This window comes from Cynoglossus semilaevis, chromosome 19 (assembly GCF_000523025.1).
Source record: "Cynoglossus semilaevis isolate Cse_v1.0 chromosome 19, Cse_v1.0, whole genome shotgun sequence".
NCBI classification, from domain to species: Eukaryota; Metazoa; Chordata; class Actinopteri; order Pleuronectiformes; family Cynoglossidae; genus Cynoglossus; species Cynoglossus semilaevis.
In genome coordinates, this window is record NC_024325.1 from 12,452,670 (window position 1) to 12,469,427 (window position 16,758).

The 16,758-nt window shown below is 38.3% G+C and overlaps 1 protein-coding gene across 7 annotated transcripts in view; it reads right to left on the reverse strand.

The window, feature by feature from the left end:
- Positions 1 to 9,731: 9,731 nt before the first annotated feature.
- The window catches only part of cadm1a (cell adhesion molecule 1a), a 327,808-nt gene continuing 320,781 nt past the window's right edge, over positions 9,732 to 16,758 (reverse strand). For 6 of the 7 annotated variants that reach the window (XR_001761612.2, XR_001761615.2, XR_001761614.2 and 3 more), the window contains 3 exons: positions 16,008 to 16,136; positions 12,466 to 13,706; positions 9,732 to 12,417 (listed from right to left, as the gene is read on the reverse strand). Coding sequence is in view for 1 of the 7 variants with exons in the window: in XM_017041665.2 (XP_016897154.1) it covers positions 13,588 to 13,706; positions 16,008 to 16,136 (248 nt within the window). In the remaining 6 variants the exon portion in view is untranslated. The other variant, XM_017041665.2, reaches the window with a different exon arrangement.

A 16,758-nucleotide genomic window follows, 5' to 3' on the forward strand; every position in this document is an offset into this window, starting at 1 on the left:
TAAAAAACTGAGGCAAAAATCATTCAAAATGGTTAATTACAGCCAGGCCTATGAAAGTCAAAGTGACACTAATTAGTATTGTTCAATTCAAATTACAATCATTTACAGAGTGGCTCGTTATCTCACCAGGGCATTTTGATATCATCTAAGAAAACAGCCTGACAAGAGAATCAATACAAGACTAAGAGGAGGAGAGTGAAGCTGAAAGAAGTCGGTGGACTTGTCAGTCTCACTGGTCAATGTCAACACTGTACAGTAAAGCACAATATTTTCAAGCGTAAAGGAACCATTTGTGTATGTACTTCCTCATCAGGCCACACGAAGGTGCTCCTGCATCTGTTTTTAATGCTGTAGTCACGAGGCAGAGGAGACTGTTCTTTCACGGTTCCTTTGTTTTATTAACTTTGAAATTTGTCAAACCTTTTCCCATTTTCAGGCTAACTTTTGTTTACATACCTGGCGTCTTCAACAGTCACTTTTTAAATTTGTTTAATGTAATCTTTAGCAACCCTTCTGCTAACCTTTTCTGTTATCTCAGTCTATGTTTTCCAGTGAGATGCTTGTTTTGTTTTATATTCAGCTTAACTGTAAGAGTACTGAGAATATTCTGGTTACTGAGCTACAGCTAGTCCAGGTTGTTTTGTACCCTTTCAAGTATTTCAATATTTAGCCACTTTTGGCAAACATATATATGTATATTATATATACATTTTTTTTTGCATAAAATAACAACGTTCCCTCTATCTTTAATAAAGAGGTAACATTTCCAGGTGGCCATAATAAAATACACTATGATGGTTATTTTAGCTTAATGTACATCCAACAAATACTGTTTGGTCTATGACAGTTCTTAGCTTTTACTTTCACTTATCCAATCACAGCAGCCAGATGAATGTGACGAGACTGTGTGAAGATAATTGAAGGTAAAAACCAAACACTTTTTTCATTAATCACACACACAAAAAAATAGACATTTTTCATGTCTATAAATAACCATTTATAGGATAATAGTCTTTTACTAGCGATTGGCACCAACTGTCTTCACACATTTCACAATCTTTGTCTCTATTGCTCTGGCAGCAGAAATGTGTGACATCTTTATTTGGGAATGTAATGCCATGTGATTTCGGTTATTGTGGGTATTTTTCTGTCTCTGTTAGTTCTTTGTGAACAAAACAATGCAGCATTTTTGTATGCTGCACCCTTTATCTTAAAACTGGCTCTGCATCAGACATACAGTAGCTGAGGGAGCATTTAGCTGTATGTGTAGGAAGAGCAGCAGCAAAGAAAAAAAAAAGAACAGAAGTTTTTTTCCCTCCTGTCACAATGGTGGAAGTCTGGGTTTTATGTAGCAGTAAAATGCAGAAAGTTTTCTTTCCTTCTCTATGCATTTCAAGCCATTTTCCAATCTTTTTGCAGCGACCTGTTGCTGTTATGCTTCTTCTTTCACACCTTTGTCAGCCATGGAAACAATCTTAACAGAATCACTTCCTGATTCCGGCAAATTCAAACATGGTTTCACAAAAGGTACAGACGGTTGTTTGGAAGTGAATAGTTGAAAAGAAAATGTGTTTTTTTTAAAAAACAACTTCTACTACTATTTTTTTTTTTGCAAACTGAAACTGGCTTTTACAAAGAAAAAACTTTTGTATCTAACCTTTACATGCTCAAAATGTAATTACCTTCTGATGCAACATGACCTGTTTCCTATCGAGACACCGGTGTACTGCTTTGGTCGGTCTTTGTGAGGTTTTGTACTGATTGTGGATTATTGACTTCTAAAGAGTGTTTATTTACTTTCTTCATTTAATGATAATTCGCTGATGTTTCAAAATAATATGTCTTGCCAATGCCAACAGGATAGGTCTAAACTATTATTTATTTTGAAAATTAACCAAGCCATAACGATTAGTATCCGTTAGCTTCGTAGATGTATAAACACGATGGAGTAGAGTCGGAATGACTGACATCCATCTCTGTGGAATTTGCCTAACCTGCTTTCCCGTGACACCCCAGTGCTCCAGCCAGCTTTTTATAGATCTACGGTCAGCTTCTGCTAGAGTGGACGCATACACGTTGCCTTATATTAGTTGGAGCTACGACCAAGGAGAGGAGGAGACGCTACTGGCTGAATGGTCCTCGAGACAAAAAGGGTAAGTAACCCCTGGTCTAGACTATACGACTCCATTAAATAAAGTCTCACACAAAGGTAGTGGTCTTTCTCCTCTTACAAAATCAATATTATTCATGATAATGGTATAATGGTATAATAAATCAAACGTATCATAGATTTGAAGGGCTGATCCTGCCTCGTATTACATCTGATCCAGTGCAGTGCCACGTTGGGTATGAAAACATGTCCTGCGTATGAACTCCCTTCATCGCACAAAGCCCTGATCTGGAGCAGAAAGACTAGTATGAAAAAGCAGGGTGAGGAAAACAAAAGCCACCGTTCATGACATGCATTATTAAAAGTGTCTCGCAGGAAGATAAACAGCTCCAGTGATTCTCTCAATTAAAACTAAATATTGTATATGTTTTACTTCTATTGCACGTTATTCCTTGCATTATTCATACGATTGTTTTGTCACAATACCAGCGTTTCTGCAGGGCACAGAAAATAAGAAACAACAATATACAAAAGGAGGAAAAACACTAAACAGTGGGTTAAAACAAAGAGGCGGTTTTGCAGCAACGACAAAGTAAAAGTTCAGTAAAATATGGAGGTACATTATCAGAGTTGTTCTTTACGAGCGGTTGACAAACAAAAAGGGCTGCAGTAAATCTTGGGATGGAGTTGGATTTGCTGAACACGTTGTAATGCTGTTGCTGTTGTCCAGAATGTGTTTGGCCTCTCATGCTAATGTGTGGAATTTGCCAAAGTGGTAAATGGACCACATTTATATGTATAGCACTTCTCCTCTGGTATCGACCACACAAAGCACTTTCACATTACAGTTCTTATTCACCCATTAATGCAATGACGACACAGCCATCAGGGAACGAGGGGAGTTCAGCATCTTACATTGGGATATGCAGACAAGATGAAGGCAGGAATCAAACAGCTAATCCCTGTGATTAGTGCATGTGGTGCTCGATGTTCAGGGATGCAGACATGGGATATTTTTGACCCAGACATAAAGGTTCTCCGGCCCCTGCAACAACAACACCATGGTCCCGGTCTTTCTACTGTACCACGGTGCAGCTCTTATCTTGACCGACCGGTTGGTTAGCACCAACGCAGGATTTTTCACCCAACAACAGCAGACACTGACATTGACCAACGCATTCTACCAATATCTAGACAAGGCATGGGCAAACTACGGCCCGGGGGCCCGGATACAGCCCGTTTCGCCAAACTTGTCCAAATTATGTTATTAATTTCTATTATCATTATACTTCTGCCTTTTCCCTGCAATGTCCCCATTTCTCCAATAGTTGGCGTAGAAAAGGTTTAAAGCATTTTAACTCGTGACTTTTACATATCATTTGTTTTAGTTCATACAAACACTCCATCAATCTGCTCCTGACCCCCTCAAATTTTTCATGAGTCAAAAAGTTTGCCTACGTCTGATCTAGATTTTCAATAGCCTAAACAACCCATAATTCCCTGCTCTGTGACTGCTCATGCTTTTGTTTGAGCTGTGACTGAATCAATGGACAATGAAGGAAAGACTGTCAGGAAACCTCCAGGAGTTCATGTTGACAGTCAGGACCTGACTAAAGTACAACCATTTGCAACCAACAGGTGTACTGCAGTATTAGCAAAGCTGTGACTCTTTAAATTTGTATTAACATATTGACTCACTGCACAATTGAAACTCTTGAGTGTGTTTGCTGCACATCATCACCAAACAAATGACAGAAAATGTCTGCATTCAGAGCTGAAACAGGGGAAAAAAAATCTAGCATAAAATGCTACGAAGCACCAACCAAAGAAAGAAGTATGAGTCTCTGCATTGTAGACGACCTGTTGTGATTGAAGAGCGAGGCTGCCGGCGTTTACAGGTGACCTGTTTTTCAAAAGGTTGCCCTCAGGGGACAACATTATGGATCAGCCCGTTCTTCCCTGCTCCTAGTTTCACATTCGATAAATCACTTCTAATCACATGTGAATCACCTGGCTGCACCAGGATATAAAGGTTTGGTTTTCACCGTGTCCTTATGGTCTTGAGAGGGATTAGTCCTTAATATTCAATGCCCCCTGGCCCTGATTGTTGTTTCTGAAAAAGGCGGCAAAATACTAGTAATGCAGTATTACTGAATAAAAGGAGCTCTGCGCAAAGAAATTTCCATTTAAAAATACAATTATTTAACCTTTAAATGTGTCACCGTGATTCCCTTATGTAAACAACTCTAATGTTGCCACTATTACAGGCTAAATGCTAATGTTTGACAAATGAGCCAAAATGAAGCAAAGCACAGCTGAATACAGATGGCAAATAAATACAATTTGGGCCAAAGTGTGAGCTAGTTATACAACTACATTTAAAAAAAAAAGAAAAAAGTAGCGACAACAAATTGATTGATAAAACTGTCAAATTCTAGCAACACAGCTAATCATAAGCTCATAAGAAGTTAGCTTTAAAATATAAATATAATAAGTTGAAAAATAAAGTTGAAAAAAAAAGAGCTTGATGCTAGCCACAACACATTCCTAATTAAGTAAACCTTAAACCAAAAGAGCCAAAAATCATTCAACATCTAAATAGTTGTCATGTTATTGTTATTGTTGTTATTTCCAGAAAAATCACAAAGGCTATGCTGGAAAAGAAATCTAGCTCCACCTTTTAATTTCCTGCCCTGGTCTGAGCTAATGTAACGGTAAAATAATGTCGTCTCCACTTCATCCGGCTGCAGCTTTAACCTTCTGAGCTCACAAGGTTAATGCATCAAGGCAACACTGCAACACCGACCTTTAAATAAGCACAGATAAAACGCTGTGAGCGCCAAGGACGGACTCTCTCACACACACACACACACACACTGAGGTACAGTGTGGCTGTATGAAGTGCAGTGGACTGCTGTACTGCAGCCTGTTACTGTGTAATGAATATGATTTCTCTCTGTTTAAGTTAGTCGTTCAGCATACTGACTAATGGCTCTATAAGACACACACACACGCACGCCGACACACAAACGCAGTACATTTTCTTTGAGTGATAGCTGCGCCTCAGGTGCTCTCCGTCTAATCAATAGCTGTATCACCTTTACTTATTTAAGACGTTCGTTCATTATGTACAGCACTCGAGGTGTAACGAGAGCCTGAGGTGAAAGTGTAATTAAAAAGATAATATCTGCCTCCGTTCCAGTCAAAGCTGAATGCTGATTATTATTATTATTATTTTTATGGACATACTGTAGGTGTTTTCATGGTCGACAGCTGAGCCTACTTTGGTGAAAATTATAATATAATACGGATGTTCAAATACTGTACTCTCCTACAATGAAATATAGTTTTACTTAATGTCAATACACAGATACAGCAAACCCCAGTGAGTCTTGACAAAACGTTTTTGTTTTTCTTCATTCAGTAGCTTTAACTTAAAAAAAAAACAGTTACAATTTTCCAGAATACAAAAAAAAAAAAAACATTAAAAAAAATAATTCCTCAAAGTAAGGGTTACAGTTAGAATATGTAAGTTGAAGTTGAAAATTGAATGCAACAACAAAACACTTAAGATCTTGTTTGGTCATGTCAAGCAGCGGCAACAAAAGCAGCAACTGTCTCTCTGTCTCTCTGACACATTTAATCTGAAACAATCCTGTGAAACAACAGACTAAAGCTCCGCCCACACTGAACACCAATTGGTTTATTTTGGTGGAAAGAGCACTCTAACTGGCCGTGTTCAAACTCCTTATTCACAATCAAAACACTTGTTTTTTTATGTCACAAATTCAAAATCAAAAGTCAATAACCCTTACCTGCTGTCCATGTGCCATCCACTTGGAACCGATTGTTGACTGAATCCAAACAGTTCCAAAGAGGAGGACCTGGTTGTTTCTCCAAAGGTTTTGTGTTAGAGCGTCAATCTAACCACAACGGTGCTGTAACTTCATTTATTTATTTTAAAGTTGATCACAAACTAAGTTCAACTCCATTGTTGTCTCTGGTTGTTTAAACCTCACATTGTTTGACTTCCCTCTCCCCCTTTTCTCACAGGTGTGTTTGATTGAACTCTTTTCCTCTACTTCCTGCTCAGATGTGAAGAACCAGTTGATCGTTTGTAGTTCTTTTCCCACTATAAACTGAGAAAGTACCATAAAGTATGTTTCCTTTTGTCTTAAAAATAACTGTAGATTGCTATAAAAACATAAAGATACAGTTTTGGCTCTGAATAATTGTCGTCCTCCACACACAAAACTCAATCATTCAACTGCAATTATACAGCAGTGTCTCAAACCAAAATTTCTTGTCTTGTTATTTTAGAAAACAACATAGGAAAAATATCTTGTTAATTCAAGTAAATTAAAGTAAAAGTATAATTTTTTTCAAGTCAAAATGTGGAGAAAAGTTAATTTTCTCTGTTCATCGCTGCTGCGGTTTCTTTCTGTTTTTGCCCTCAAAAAAATAACTCCATGCAATTTAGCCGGGAGGCGTCCAGCAGCAGGGAACTGCTCGTACCAGCCTCAGTCTCTGTGTTGGACTATTACAGTCTCCTCATCAGCATCCAACAAAGTCAACAACATAAGGCTCACTGGAGCAGCAAACAGTGCATTTGTGAGACATCTGGGAACCGGCCCACCGAGCATTCATCCTCTTCAACTAAAAGACTTTTATGTTCATTAGGCAACAACCAAAAGACTGGTTCTTCAGATCGCTCCGAGTCACAGTCGACCCATAACCATCCATTACATGAGGACGTAGACTCAGGCTGATATGCTAGCTGTACTTTAGCTGTCAGTCACACAAAAAGGTTTCCATCTAACCTTTAGCATAAGATCTACACAATTTGAAATATGAAAAATGAGAAAAGTGTTTTTTTTTACCTGAGTAAATTGAGTAATCTTTGAGGATTTCTACGATTTGAATTTCTTCAAAGTATTTCTTTTTTTTTTTATTACTCTAGCTATCTTCTGCTATTTTAGGACATTTTAAATAATAATATTGTCAATTTTTTTTCAATAACTTGATTTAAAAACAAATAAAACAAAACTTTACTTAAAAGTTGTTTTTGTGTTTCTTAAACAGCAACATCCACACTATGTTTACATGTTTCGCTGCATGGAGTTAAAACCAAGAACAACACAGCTTGTTTTGGACATTAATATCTTTTCTTTTTTATTGACAAGAACTCTTCATTGTTTTGTAAAAATGTCTATTTATGAACCAATACAAAATATGCATGGGAATGTGGAACTTCCTTTTCTTCATTAATGCACATAACATTTCCCGATTACAGCAGAGAGACAAAAAAGAAAAAGAAAACAAACCAAAACAAAACTCTAGTGAAACAATCACTTTTTTTTTCTAAGTTTTCTTCTGAGAAATGAAACCAGCTGCTAAAGGTGGTGGTGGTGGTGGTGTCGGTGGTGGTGGTGTGCTGAAAGTGACAGTAGTACGTCCACAACAAGTTTCTGATCCTGCTTCAATCCAATAACAGTGAACTCTTTATGACCTATGTCAACACAAAGTAATACTTAATAACACATCTTTTTACCTTTTTTTTTCGTTTTATACAGTGCACCAAATATTAAGGAAAACACAGAAAACATGTACAACACACAATATATGCAAAAAACATCTCTATGAGTTTTGCCTCGAGGACCTAGAGTTAGGCGTAGAAGTTTGATTGGATGTTGGATGCATTAGGGTTGGTTTCTTGTCATTGGTAGGCGGGGCCTAAATGTTGCATTCTACCTGAGATGCAGTCATGTCAGTTATCAATGCATGAACCTGAGACAAGATGTACAGTAATCTTATCAAAGAATTGGAGGCGGAGGAAATTCAACACCAGGTTAAAATATGTAACCAGAAATTTTCCTTTATTTTTCTGGACGTTGTAATTTGCAAAATTTTAACTAACCGGCCAACCCTGTATTTTTATGTTTTATCCTAAAAACTAGGCCTGATGAAAGTTAGAGAATTTGACATTCAGAAATAGTTCTCCAGCGTTTGAGCAGGAGTTCCATGGATGGTTCATTAACATTGTTGGCTTTCGTAGTGGTTTTTAGTCCCGTTCTTCTTTCTTTGGTTCCAATTACCAACAACTTGTTATTGGTGTCAGACATTTTAGAAATAAAACTTTTATTTCTCCCCACTTTTTGTGGACAATAAGTTACTTAAAATGAATGGTTAGTAATTTTAAGGTGTCAAATTATTAATTTTTTTTAGTGTGTGACAGGTCAAAAAAAGCGAATTTGTTGAGCTGTATTTTGTTATGACTCCCTTCAAATGAATAGATCACAGTATAAATCAGAACTTGATTAAAGTTTAATTTGAAAGTGTTGGGCTGCATTTCAGTTTGTTTGGATCTGGTCAGAAATGATGGAACCATCACTGCTGAGAAGTACTGCCAAATACTGAAAGACCATGCAGTGGAAAACATCTTTTCAGCAATAAGCCTGTGTTTTGCTGGAACTAGGTTAAAACCTAAAAAATACAGGGGTGCTATTGACTTATATACATCATTTGTAAATCTCTCTTTAATTCTCGTGATCTGTGAAAAAGAAAAAATCAATACACAGAACAACTCCAGTAAAAACCCCACTAAAGGTTTAATATTCACAATAAAATATTAATGTGTCAGCCTTGAAGGGAGAAGACAGTATTATTCACTACTATTTCATTTTATTGACAAGTACATGTTTTGAAAACTGGCTTTAAATGGAAGCTGCCACATGTCACTGAAGCGAAGTAATGCTCACTGTAAAATACACATCACACAATCTCAGTCTAATAGACGAGGTGACATCTGCTCTGTGATTCTCGTAAAGCAACGGTAACAAGTCAGTTAATAGTTTAACCTAAAACTGTAAAACAATCAAGAAAAAAAAAATTAAAGGCCCTCCCCGCTCCCACCCATCCATGTTTACAAAAACAAAACAGTGTCATCAGCGTACAGTGTGAACTCAGTGGTAAATCCTGTGCAAATGAAGTCAAGTTTTGAATGAAGGAAGTAACAGTTGGAGAAAGCTGGAAGCGTCTTTTTTGAAACATTCTTTTGGACCCTCATTTCCACAACTGCTCCCTCCCACGGAAAGGCTAAACAGTAGTTCCATGACGCCAAATTTGCAGAACAAAAAAATACATATTTTTGTGACATCAAATGCACAAATGTGTGTTTTCAGTTGTGAAAAAATGAAGATTAATTGCACAACAACAGGGACGATCCTAAAACCCACATATCAATATAACAAGACTGGATGCTTTCTTCATGCATGACCATAAAGCTATCACACTGCAATCAGCTTCACATTCACCTAAGTCCAATCAGACACTTTAACATGGCAATGAAGTATTGATTTGTCTACATAACTGCACACGCTGGGCACAGCAGCTCATTTAAAGGGACAATATGCTTGGTTTGTAACAGGCTGTGGAAAAAGAAAACTAATACACACCAATAAATAGAGCAACTTTCCCAGTAGTGGTCATTAACTCAGTGAAACTCAACATTTGTTTTGTGTTTTAGCCTGATTCCTTCTGCGTCACCTACGGTATGTGGTGTAAAATGTATTTTCTAATCTTTTCTACTGCTTTGGAAGTATGTGGTATAAAATTTTCTAATCTTTTCTACTGCTTTGGATTTCCTAGACAAAAAAAATAAATTTTTTATGATATATGGAGGAGAAGGTTTCTAACCATATCTTCAAAGAATTAACCTTCAGAACAAGCATATGAATTTGTACGAAAGTATGATTTTCCTGTTTTTTCCTGTTCACTCCCCCCCAAACTCCCCCAGATCCCGTAAGTAATTTGGAAGGTGACACTTTATATGAAGTCTTTCGTAACTCTGAGAAGATGTGCTGTTTTCATTGATATAACATTATATTAGCGTTAGAAGCTAGGACAGTTTATACTGAGATTTGAGTTTAGACCATGAATCATCTTTAACAAAAAAGGATCTCTATACATAAAAAAAGTTCAGGAAACACTGCACTCATTAGCTCCACCCACAACTGTCTCCTAGAGTTGGTGCACATTAGGGGAGCTGCTTGCTGCGTGAACTGATGATCATGACAAATAAAGTCATCAACGCGCCTTCATTGCCATGTTAAAAAGCCAAGGCGTTAATGCAAACCACAGCTTAACACCGCAGAGCACAACATGTGAATTAACTTCTGTCACAAACAATTAATTACGTTTGGCATTCCTCAGCGCTTTCCAGCTGGCGCGGCAAAAACAGACCCTCGTTCAGATTTTGGCAGGTGATGCATGAGGCAAAGATAGAGAAGCAGGGAATCATGGGTTTTCCAGCACAAACAGACACATGCAAAGAATTATGTCAAAAAATGTTTGAGTGCTCAAACTGCTGCGTCAAAGTTGAAAAATCATCAGCGGTGTGTTCGAGCGTGAAAGAGACTGAGCCGTCTCTCAGAGTGTGACGCTGTGAAGACGTTTACTATCCCCAAAAACGTTTCGTTTGTTTAATAGTTTGGACAAAAAGCTCACGAGGTGATAGGAATAAAAGCACAAAGGTACTTGTGTTAAGTTGTAAAAAATATGTCTGAGTAAGGATTTGTTTACAACACAGCAGTGATTTCACTGGCGTAATTTTTACATCGGACTAGGTAAGAACTTAAGGGAGGGCTAGGGGGTGAAGGACAAAGGACACAAATGTCCCTTTTACTGTTCTATGCATTGAACTGTTCTTCACATTCAAGTTAGAATGTGTTTCTGTGTGGAGTTTGGTTGTGGTTGTCCATATTTACATGGCTGCTGATTGGCTAATATTAACCTGTGAGGCCGTGTTCACACAGTCTCAACAAACATTAGTGGCCTACATTGAGTGTAGGCAATATCCAACTAGACTGTACTGGCTTTGTCCAGCTGTGGTGACGGCCACAGGGTACAGTATTGGGTGTACTGTATCTTTCACTTGGCCCACATAACACATTGAATTACATGCCTTTGTGGCCTACATTGGATACATAGATGATGACCACATGTCAGTAAACAGCCGCCCTAAATTACCCACATTTTAGCTACTGCATACTACTGCATGGTGTGGGTTACAAAGCCTTCATGATGATATGTTGACCCACATTTCCAAAACCTGACCTTGTTCCCCTTAATGTTGGGTCAATGCCAGTGTGTTGGTGCCCAATGTTTTCCATGGAAGGTTTCGAATTGGCCAAATCTTACAATCTGGACATACCAGATTTACAATGCAGCATTAGCTCCGTTCTTTAGGGTTGTATTTATCAACCCTACCACAGTGAGTGTAATTTTTGGGCCATGATCTCTGACAAAGGACATGGACTGTGGGGGTATGACACGTCATCATTTGAACCAGCGCCAGGGTTTGTTCCAATTGACCCTTAGATTTGTTGTCCTCCCCAACAGCATTTTTAACATGTAGACATCTCAACTGAGCGTCTGCCAGGGACAATTTGAAAACAATTTACAATTTCGTACATTTTTTTTCTTTTCTCTTCTTTGTAAGAAAAATATATTCTGGAGTGAAAACAGATGGAAATCACTTAAATCTCATCACTGTGACTCAATAAAAGCCAGTGGGAAAACAATGCTGCCGCTCAGCCAAATAGGGGAAAAATGATACTAAACAGCTCTGGAGAAATTGTGATAATGAAATGGCAGCAAAGTGAAGAAAGATAATGCACTGCCTCTCTTTTACTACGAAACGTAATCGCTTAAGACGAAGCAGTATATCTGCTCAAAGAATGGATTTTAAAAGCCGGCGAGGGCCGAAATAAATGAGGAAGATCATCTCACTTTATTCCCTACTGCCTCCAGTTGATTATGTTTGATACATTATGTGTTTATGCAGCCTGTTTCTCTCCTATATGTCCTTTGTACAATGATATGTAAAGAATTTCATGCATTTCAGTGGGGTAGAGGGGGGAGACAAAGAAAAAGAAATTGGAGGGATAAATGGCTTGAGACTAATCACAGTTTACTGGAAAGAGTTTTTGTTTTGTACGAGAATTTTACGCATGTGTTTGAGTGTAAATGGAGATACATTTAGAAAAAAGAAAAAGAAGAAGTGGTTTGGTAGTTTTACCCTCATACAAAAGCCAAGATCACGGTGACAGGATGTTGTAGGTGTGAGACAGGACACACGTGAAGGAGGGAGGAGAAAGTTGATTTGAATAGAATGAACTGTAAATAAGAAATGGATGAAACCACTGTGACCACCAATGAAGACCTGAAAGAAGACTGGAGGTCTATGGGACCATACTGACTTCACTTTGTACTTCATATTAGTATTTGTTTTTTAAAGGACTTGACACCTCGGTGTCCTGTTCAATTTTTAATTCGTTTTTTTAAGGACTTGACACCTCGGTGTCCTGTTCTCTGGGACATGATACTTGTTCTGTGAGATGCATGTCCTAACTGTTAGACACGTCTCCTGAGATGAGATGGCTCTCAAGTCCTTTTTTGCTCGGCTTAAATCTTTAGCCTCTCCCCAGTCTGTATCCCTCTTGTGACAATGTGTCAGCCAGATTGATATGCTCCAAGAACTTTGATGATTGGTAAGGCCTTGGGATTTCAGATCAGTGTTGTGAAGCTAAACAAGGTTGGGAGCTTCCATAGGATACAGATCCCAAAGTGGGTACCATGACACATGATGCCTAGACCTGGCTCTAAAGACAGTATGTAAAGGGACCTTGACGTAACATTGGTATGCGTTTGGTCTGGACAGTTAAGAAGTAGGCAACTGGAATTGTTTGATTTTCTGATGATGTTTCAGAACCTCATCTAAGAGGAACTGAGACAACTGTCAGAGAAATGATTATTTAAGGACTTGAGAGGTGAAATGATGAAGAAATAATCTAAGGACACACCAAGTATTTGAGGGATCAGTCTTGTTCCAGGGTTTCATTTTGGTACTTTAGTTTGGAACCAGACGGCCACAGTGTGTTCATTTAGTATTTATGTACATAAATCTGAGGTGTGAAGAGAAAAGTAAGACAAACCAAGGGATCGGAACAAGGCACAGAAGTCTCTGCAAAATGGTGTAGAGTGAAAAAACAAAATTCGTACCAGCAGTTTGGGGAAGTATCGAATGGTGAAGCTCTCTACAGTGATTTCTGGCAAGGACTGGCACAATCCAGCGACCCCTCCCACCCCTCAATAATCCAAACCCTCCCAATTTTTTTTTACTCCTTTTTTGTGTTTATTTTTGTTGAACACACAAAACATTCCATCTACATCTGCAGACTAGACTAAACAACGGCTTAAAACCAGGCCTTTCTTTAAAAACCCAACTTTCCTCTACTCCTCCCCTCCCCCCCCACTCTACTCTCACTAAAAAGTGATCTTTGATCACCAGCTTCCAAATCCCTTCGTCTACCGACCCCCCCCACCCCCTTCCCAATCAGCCCCCCTCGTCAACCCCGGCCCACGAAACCAGCTCTGTTTCCCAAAGAGGACACAGGAGTGAGGGGGTCCAGCTTTGATTAGATGTAGTACTCTTTCTTTTCGTCCGAGTTGGTGTGGCCGCCCTCTGCATTGATGATGGCCGTGTCTGCGTCTGCCGCGTCGTCAGCTCCTTTGGCTTCATGTGTAAAGTAGGTACCTGTAAGAAGGAAGAGAGAAAGGATGAAGGACGGTGTCAAGGACGTCAACCTGCCGCTGCTCAGATGGTCCAGAAGATTACACTCTGACCTTTCGTCCTATGAAGCAGCACCTAATTATGCAGAGCCTGTAGTTATTGATACTAAATTTAAGCAGTAATATTCAGATTGTACTTCATGCCACCCCATTTTTTAACATCCCAGAATGGCACATGAAAATCAGAGCTTTGAAAGGATGTGGAGTGTGGGAGAAGAGCGAGGCACACACCTTCAAATTAACCTTGTCATGTAGGGAAGGTAAAAAAGGAAGTGGAAAAGCCCACTTCAAACCTAATTTAGAAGAGATATTCATATTCTTTCATGGTGGAGTTTGATAACGAACGAGCCAAAGCAATATTCCTCCTCTACAGTCAGGAAAAAAGAAGATAAAAGAGCACAAGAGCGCAGAAACAAAGGTTCAGTGAGGCTACAACACATGGAAAAAATGACTTAATGTTTTTATAGTTAGCAGATTCACATTACCAATATGATATTTTTGGAAATTGTTTTATTTTTAGTTTAGTGATTCTCATTTCATATCTTAAAGTTTGGACTTTTATCATGTATAATTTATATATTTTTAGGTTGGCAATGGATTTGTTTTTTGTTATCTTGTAATCAGGCAATAAATAAAATAGGTTTTTAAATGTTTTTTTTTATTTTGTCACTATGACCTGTAGTGTTAGCTCAATCAGAGACAAGGAAGTCTGAGCTACAATGCTAACAAAGCTCATGGCCAATGATACTGAACATATCACAGGAAAACACATTGGGGGAGTTTTATACTGTGTCTAGTGTTGTTTTTTTTTACACTCCTTGTGATTAACACTGAGTCACTCAGCCTTAATAGTGGACTGAAGATTCAGATCACTAAACATGGTGAAGGATCTCTGTCCGTAGCCTGAGGGAGGGGAAAAACAGAGACAACAGATTCTGTTCATTAATTTGACGATGGAGGAGCAGCTAAATTTTTACGATCTTGGGCCGAACTGTCGTTGACACAAACTGCAATAATGTTAAGCCTTGAACAAAAAGAAGCTGGGGTTGATTACAGACAATGAAGTGTCAGGGTCAAGGGTTTGAGTCCAGCAGTGTGTATTTACAGGCGTTGTTGTGAACCTTGCTGCACTTTAACCGCCATCCGGCACTTAACAGGAATCCCAGTGAATTGTCACTATAAAATAAAACGCCTCATTTACACTTATTTCCCCTTCAGAAGAGGTTTGTGTCGTCGCTTTCATTTCCTGGTGCATATGGAAATATCCTAGTGTGAAATTCATTATAGAATATAATTATTTCTGTGTTACGAGAGCTGCATACATAAAAGTGCTGCACCGTCCACAGCACAGCAGCATGAAAAATGTAATTTTACTCACTATCAGTAACCCATGGCATTAAGAGCCATCTTTCCATTATTTAGAGATTGTCCAACAGAGGAAGGAGAAGGAGGTTTTAAAAGAAATAAGGAGGATTCACTCAATAAACCTCACGTGTCTGTTAATTATCTTAGCGAAAGCTCCTGAGAGCTGTGGAGTGTTTTAAATTATATGTAATTCACTATTATTCCCTTTTGTTCAATTATCACTGCACTAACTTTAAATTGTAGAATGAAGCAGATCCAGTGCAACTATGAAAAGTAAAACATTGACTGATGTTTTACAGCAGTTCAATGTCTATGAGTTTTATTTAGTGGGTCTTAAAAAAAAACACAAATTGTATAGATAAAAAAATAACTTAAAAGAAGCTGAAAACAAATCAATAAAACTTAGAACATAAAAATTGCAAAGGAGAAAAAACGAATTAAAAAGAACAACAAAACACACAAGGTAATTGTAGCCCAAAAGTAAACGAAAAACGAACGCTATTATTAGCTAAATGTTTACTCAAAATTTGCATCAAACAGATAAATAAAATACCAAAAGGATTTACATACATAATGAAAGATGGCTTTATTTCAGTGTTCCTAACACTTGTTGAAGGTTGTCAATAACACCTCCACGTGCCAAAGTAGCTACAAAATGACAGAAATGAACTTTTGCGTAGCAACAAAGTAGATAAATGTTAATTTAATCTAAAATTAAATAAGAAACACAGCTCAAACTTAGTATAAAAACATCTCCCAACAATAGATCACAGTTGTATTTTAATTAAAAACTTCAGTCCCCGCAGACAAAATTCCAGAGTTTTCTGCAGGGACATTAGAAAATTAGAGTCATTGTTGTTGTTGTTGTTGTTTTTTTAATCTCAACCATCAGCTTCATTACCTTTGTGTCTTGCGAAATATCGTCCCAGGACGATGAGTAGACAGAGCATGGCGAAGACGACCACAGCCACCACTCCTCCAATCACTGCATGGTCCACTGTTCTGGGCGCTCCTTCACCGGCTCGTGAATCTAAAGAAAAAATACAAAAAAAAAAAGAAAGGAAAATATCTTACATGGAAAAGTGCTACCATTTCATGACTCCACACGCAGTGTAGTGGGAGGTGACATTTCTACCACATGGTTGATGTATTTCCCTGGAGCAGTGGGCCATGTGAGGTTGTGACCCCAAGTTTGAAAAACACTGTCTAAATGATAACTGAGTGAGGCATAAATTGCTAAATATTTTCAACAAAAGTTATAAATTTAGCTACAAGCTAACTTAAAAAGTAAGCAGAGAAGAGACCAGAAAAAAATCATGGCCTCAGAAAAGAACACTGGCCATAACATGCCCCTCTGTCTGTGGCTACATTCCTAGTACATTACCTTCCACCTGCAGAAATAAAGGAGTGAAGGTGGTAGTGGTGCAGTGCTCCCTGTCAAACTCAACAAAACATTACCCCCATAGATCTAATAGGTTATTTTGACTTCAGATTTTCTTTTTTAGTGCCAGGCAGATTCAATTAAACTGAGCAGGAATCCTTCTGACACCCAATTCACTCTTGTCAGGCGGCTAAAGCTGTGCTTTAACACACTTTCCTATTACCATGTTAATGTGGACTCTGTGTGTGTGTGCGTGTGTGTGTGTGGTCAG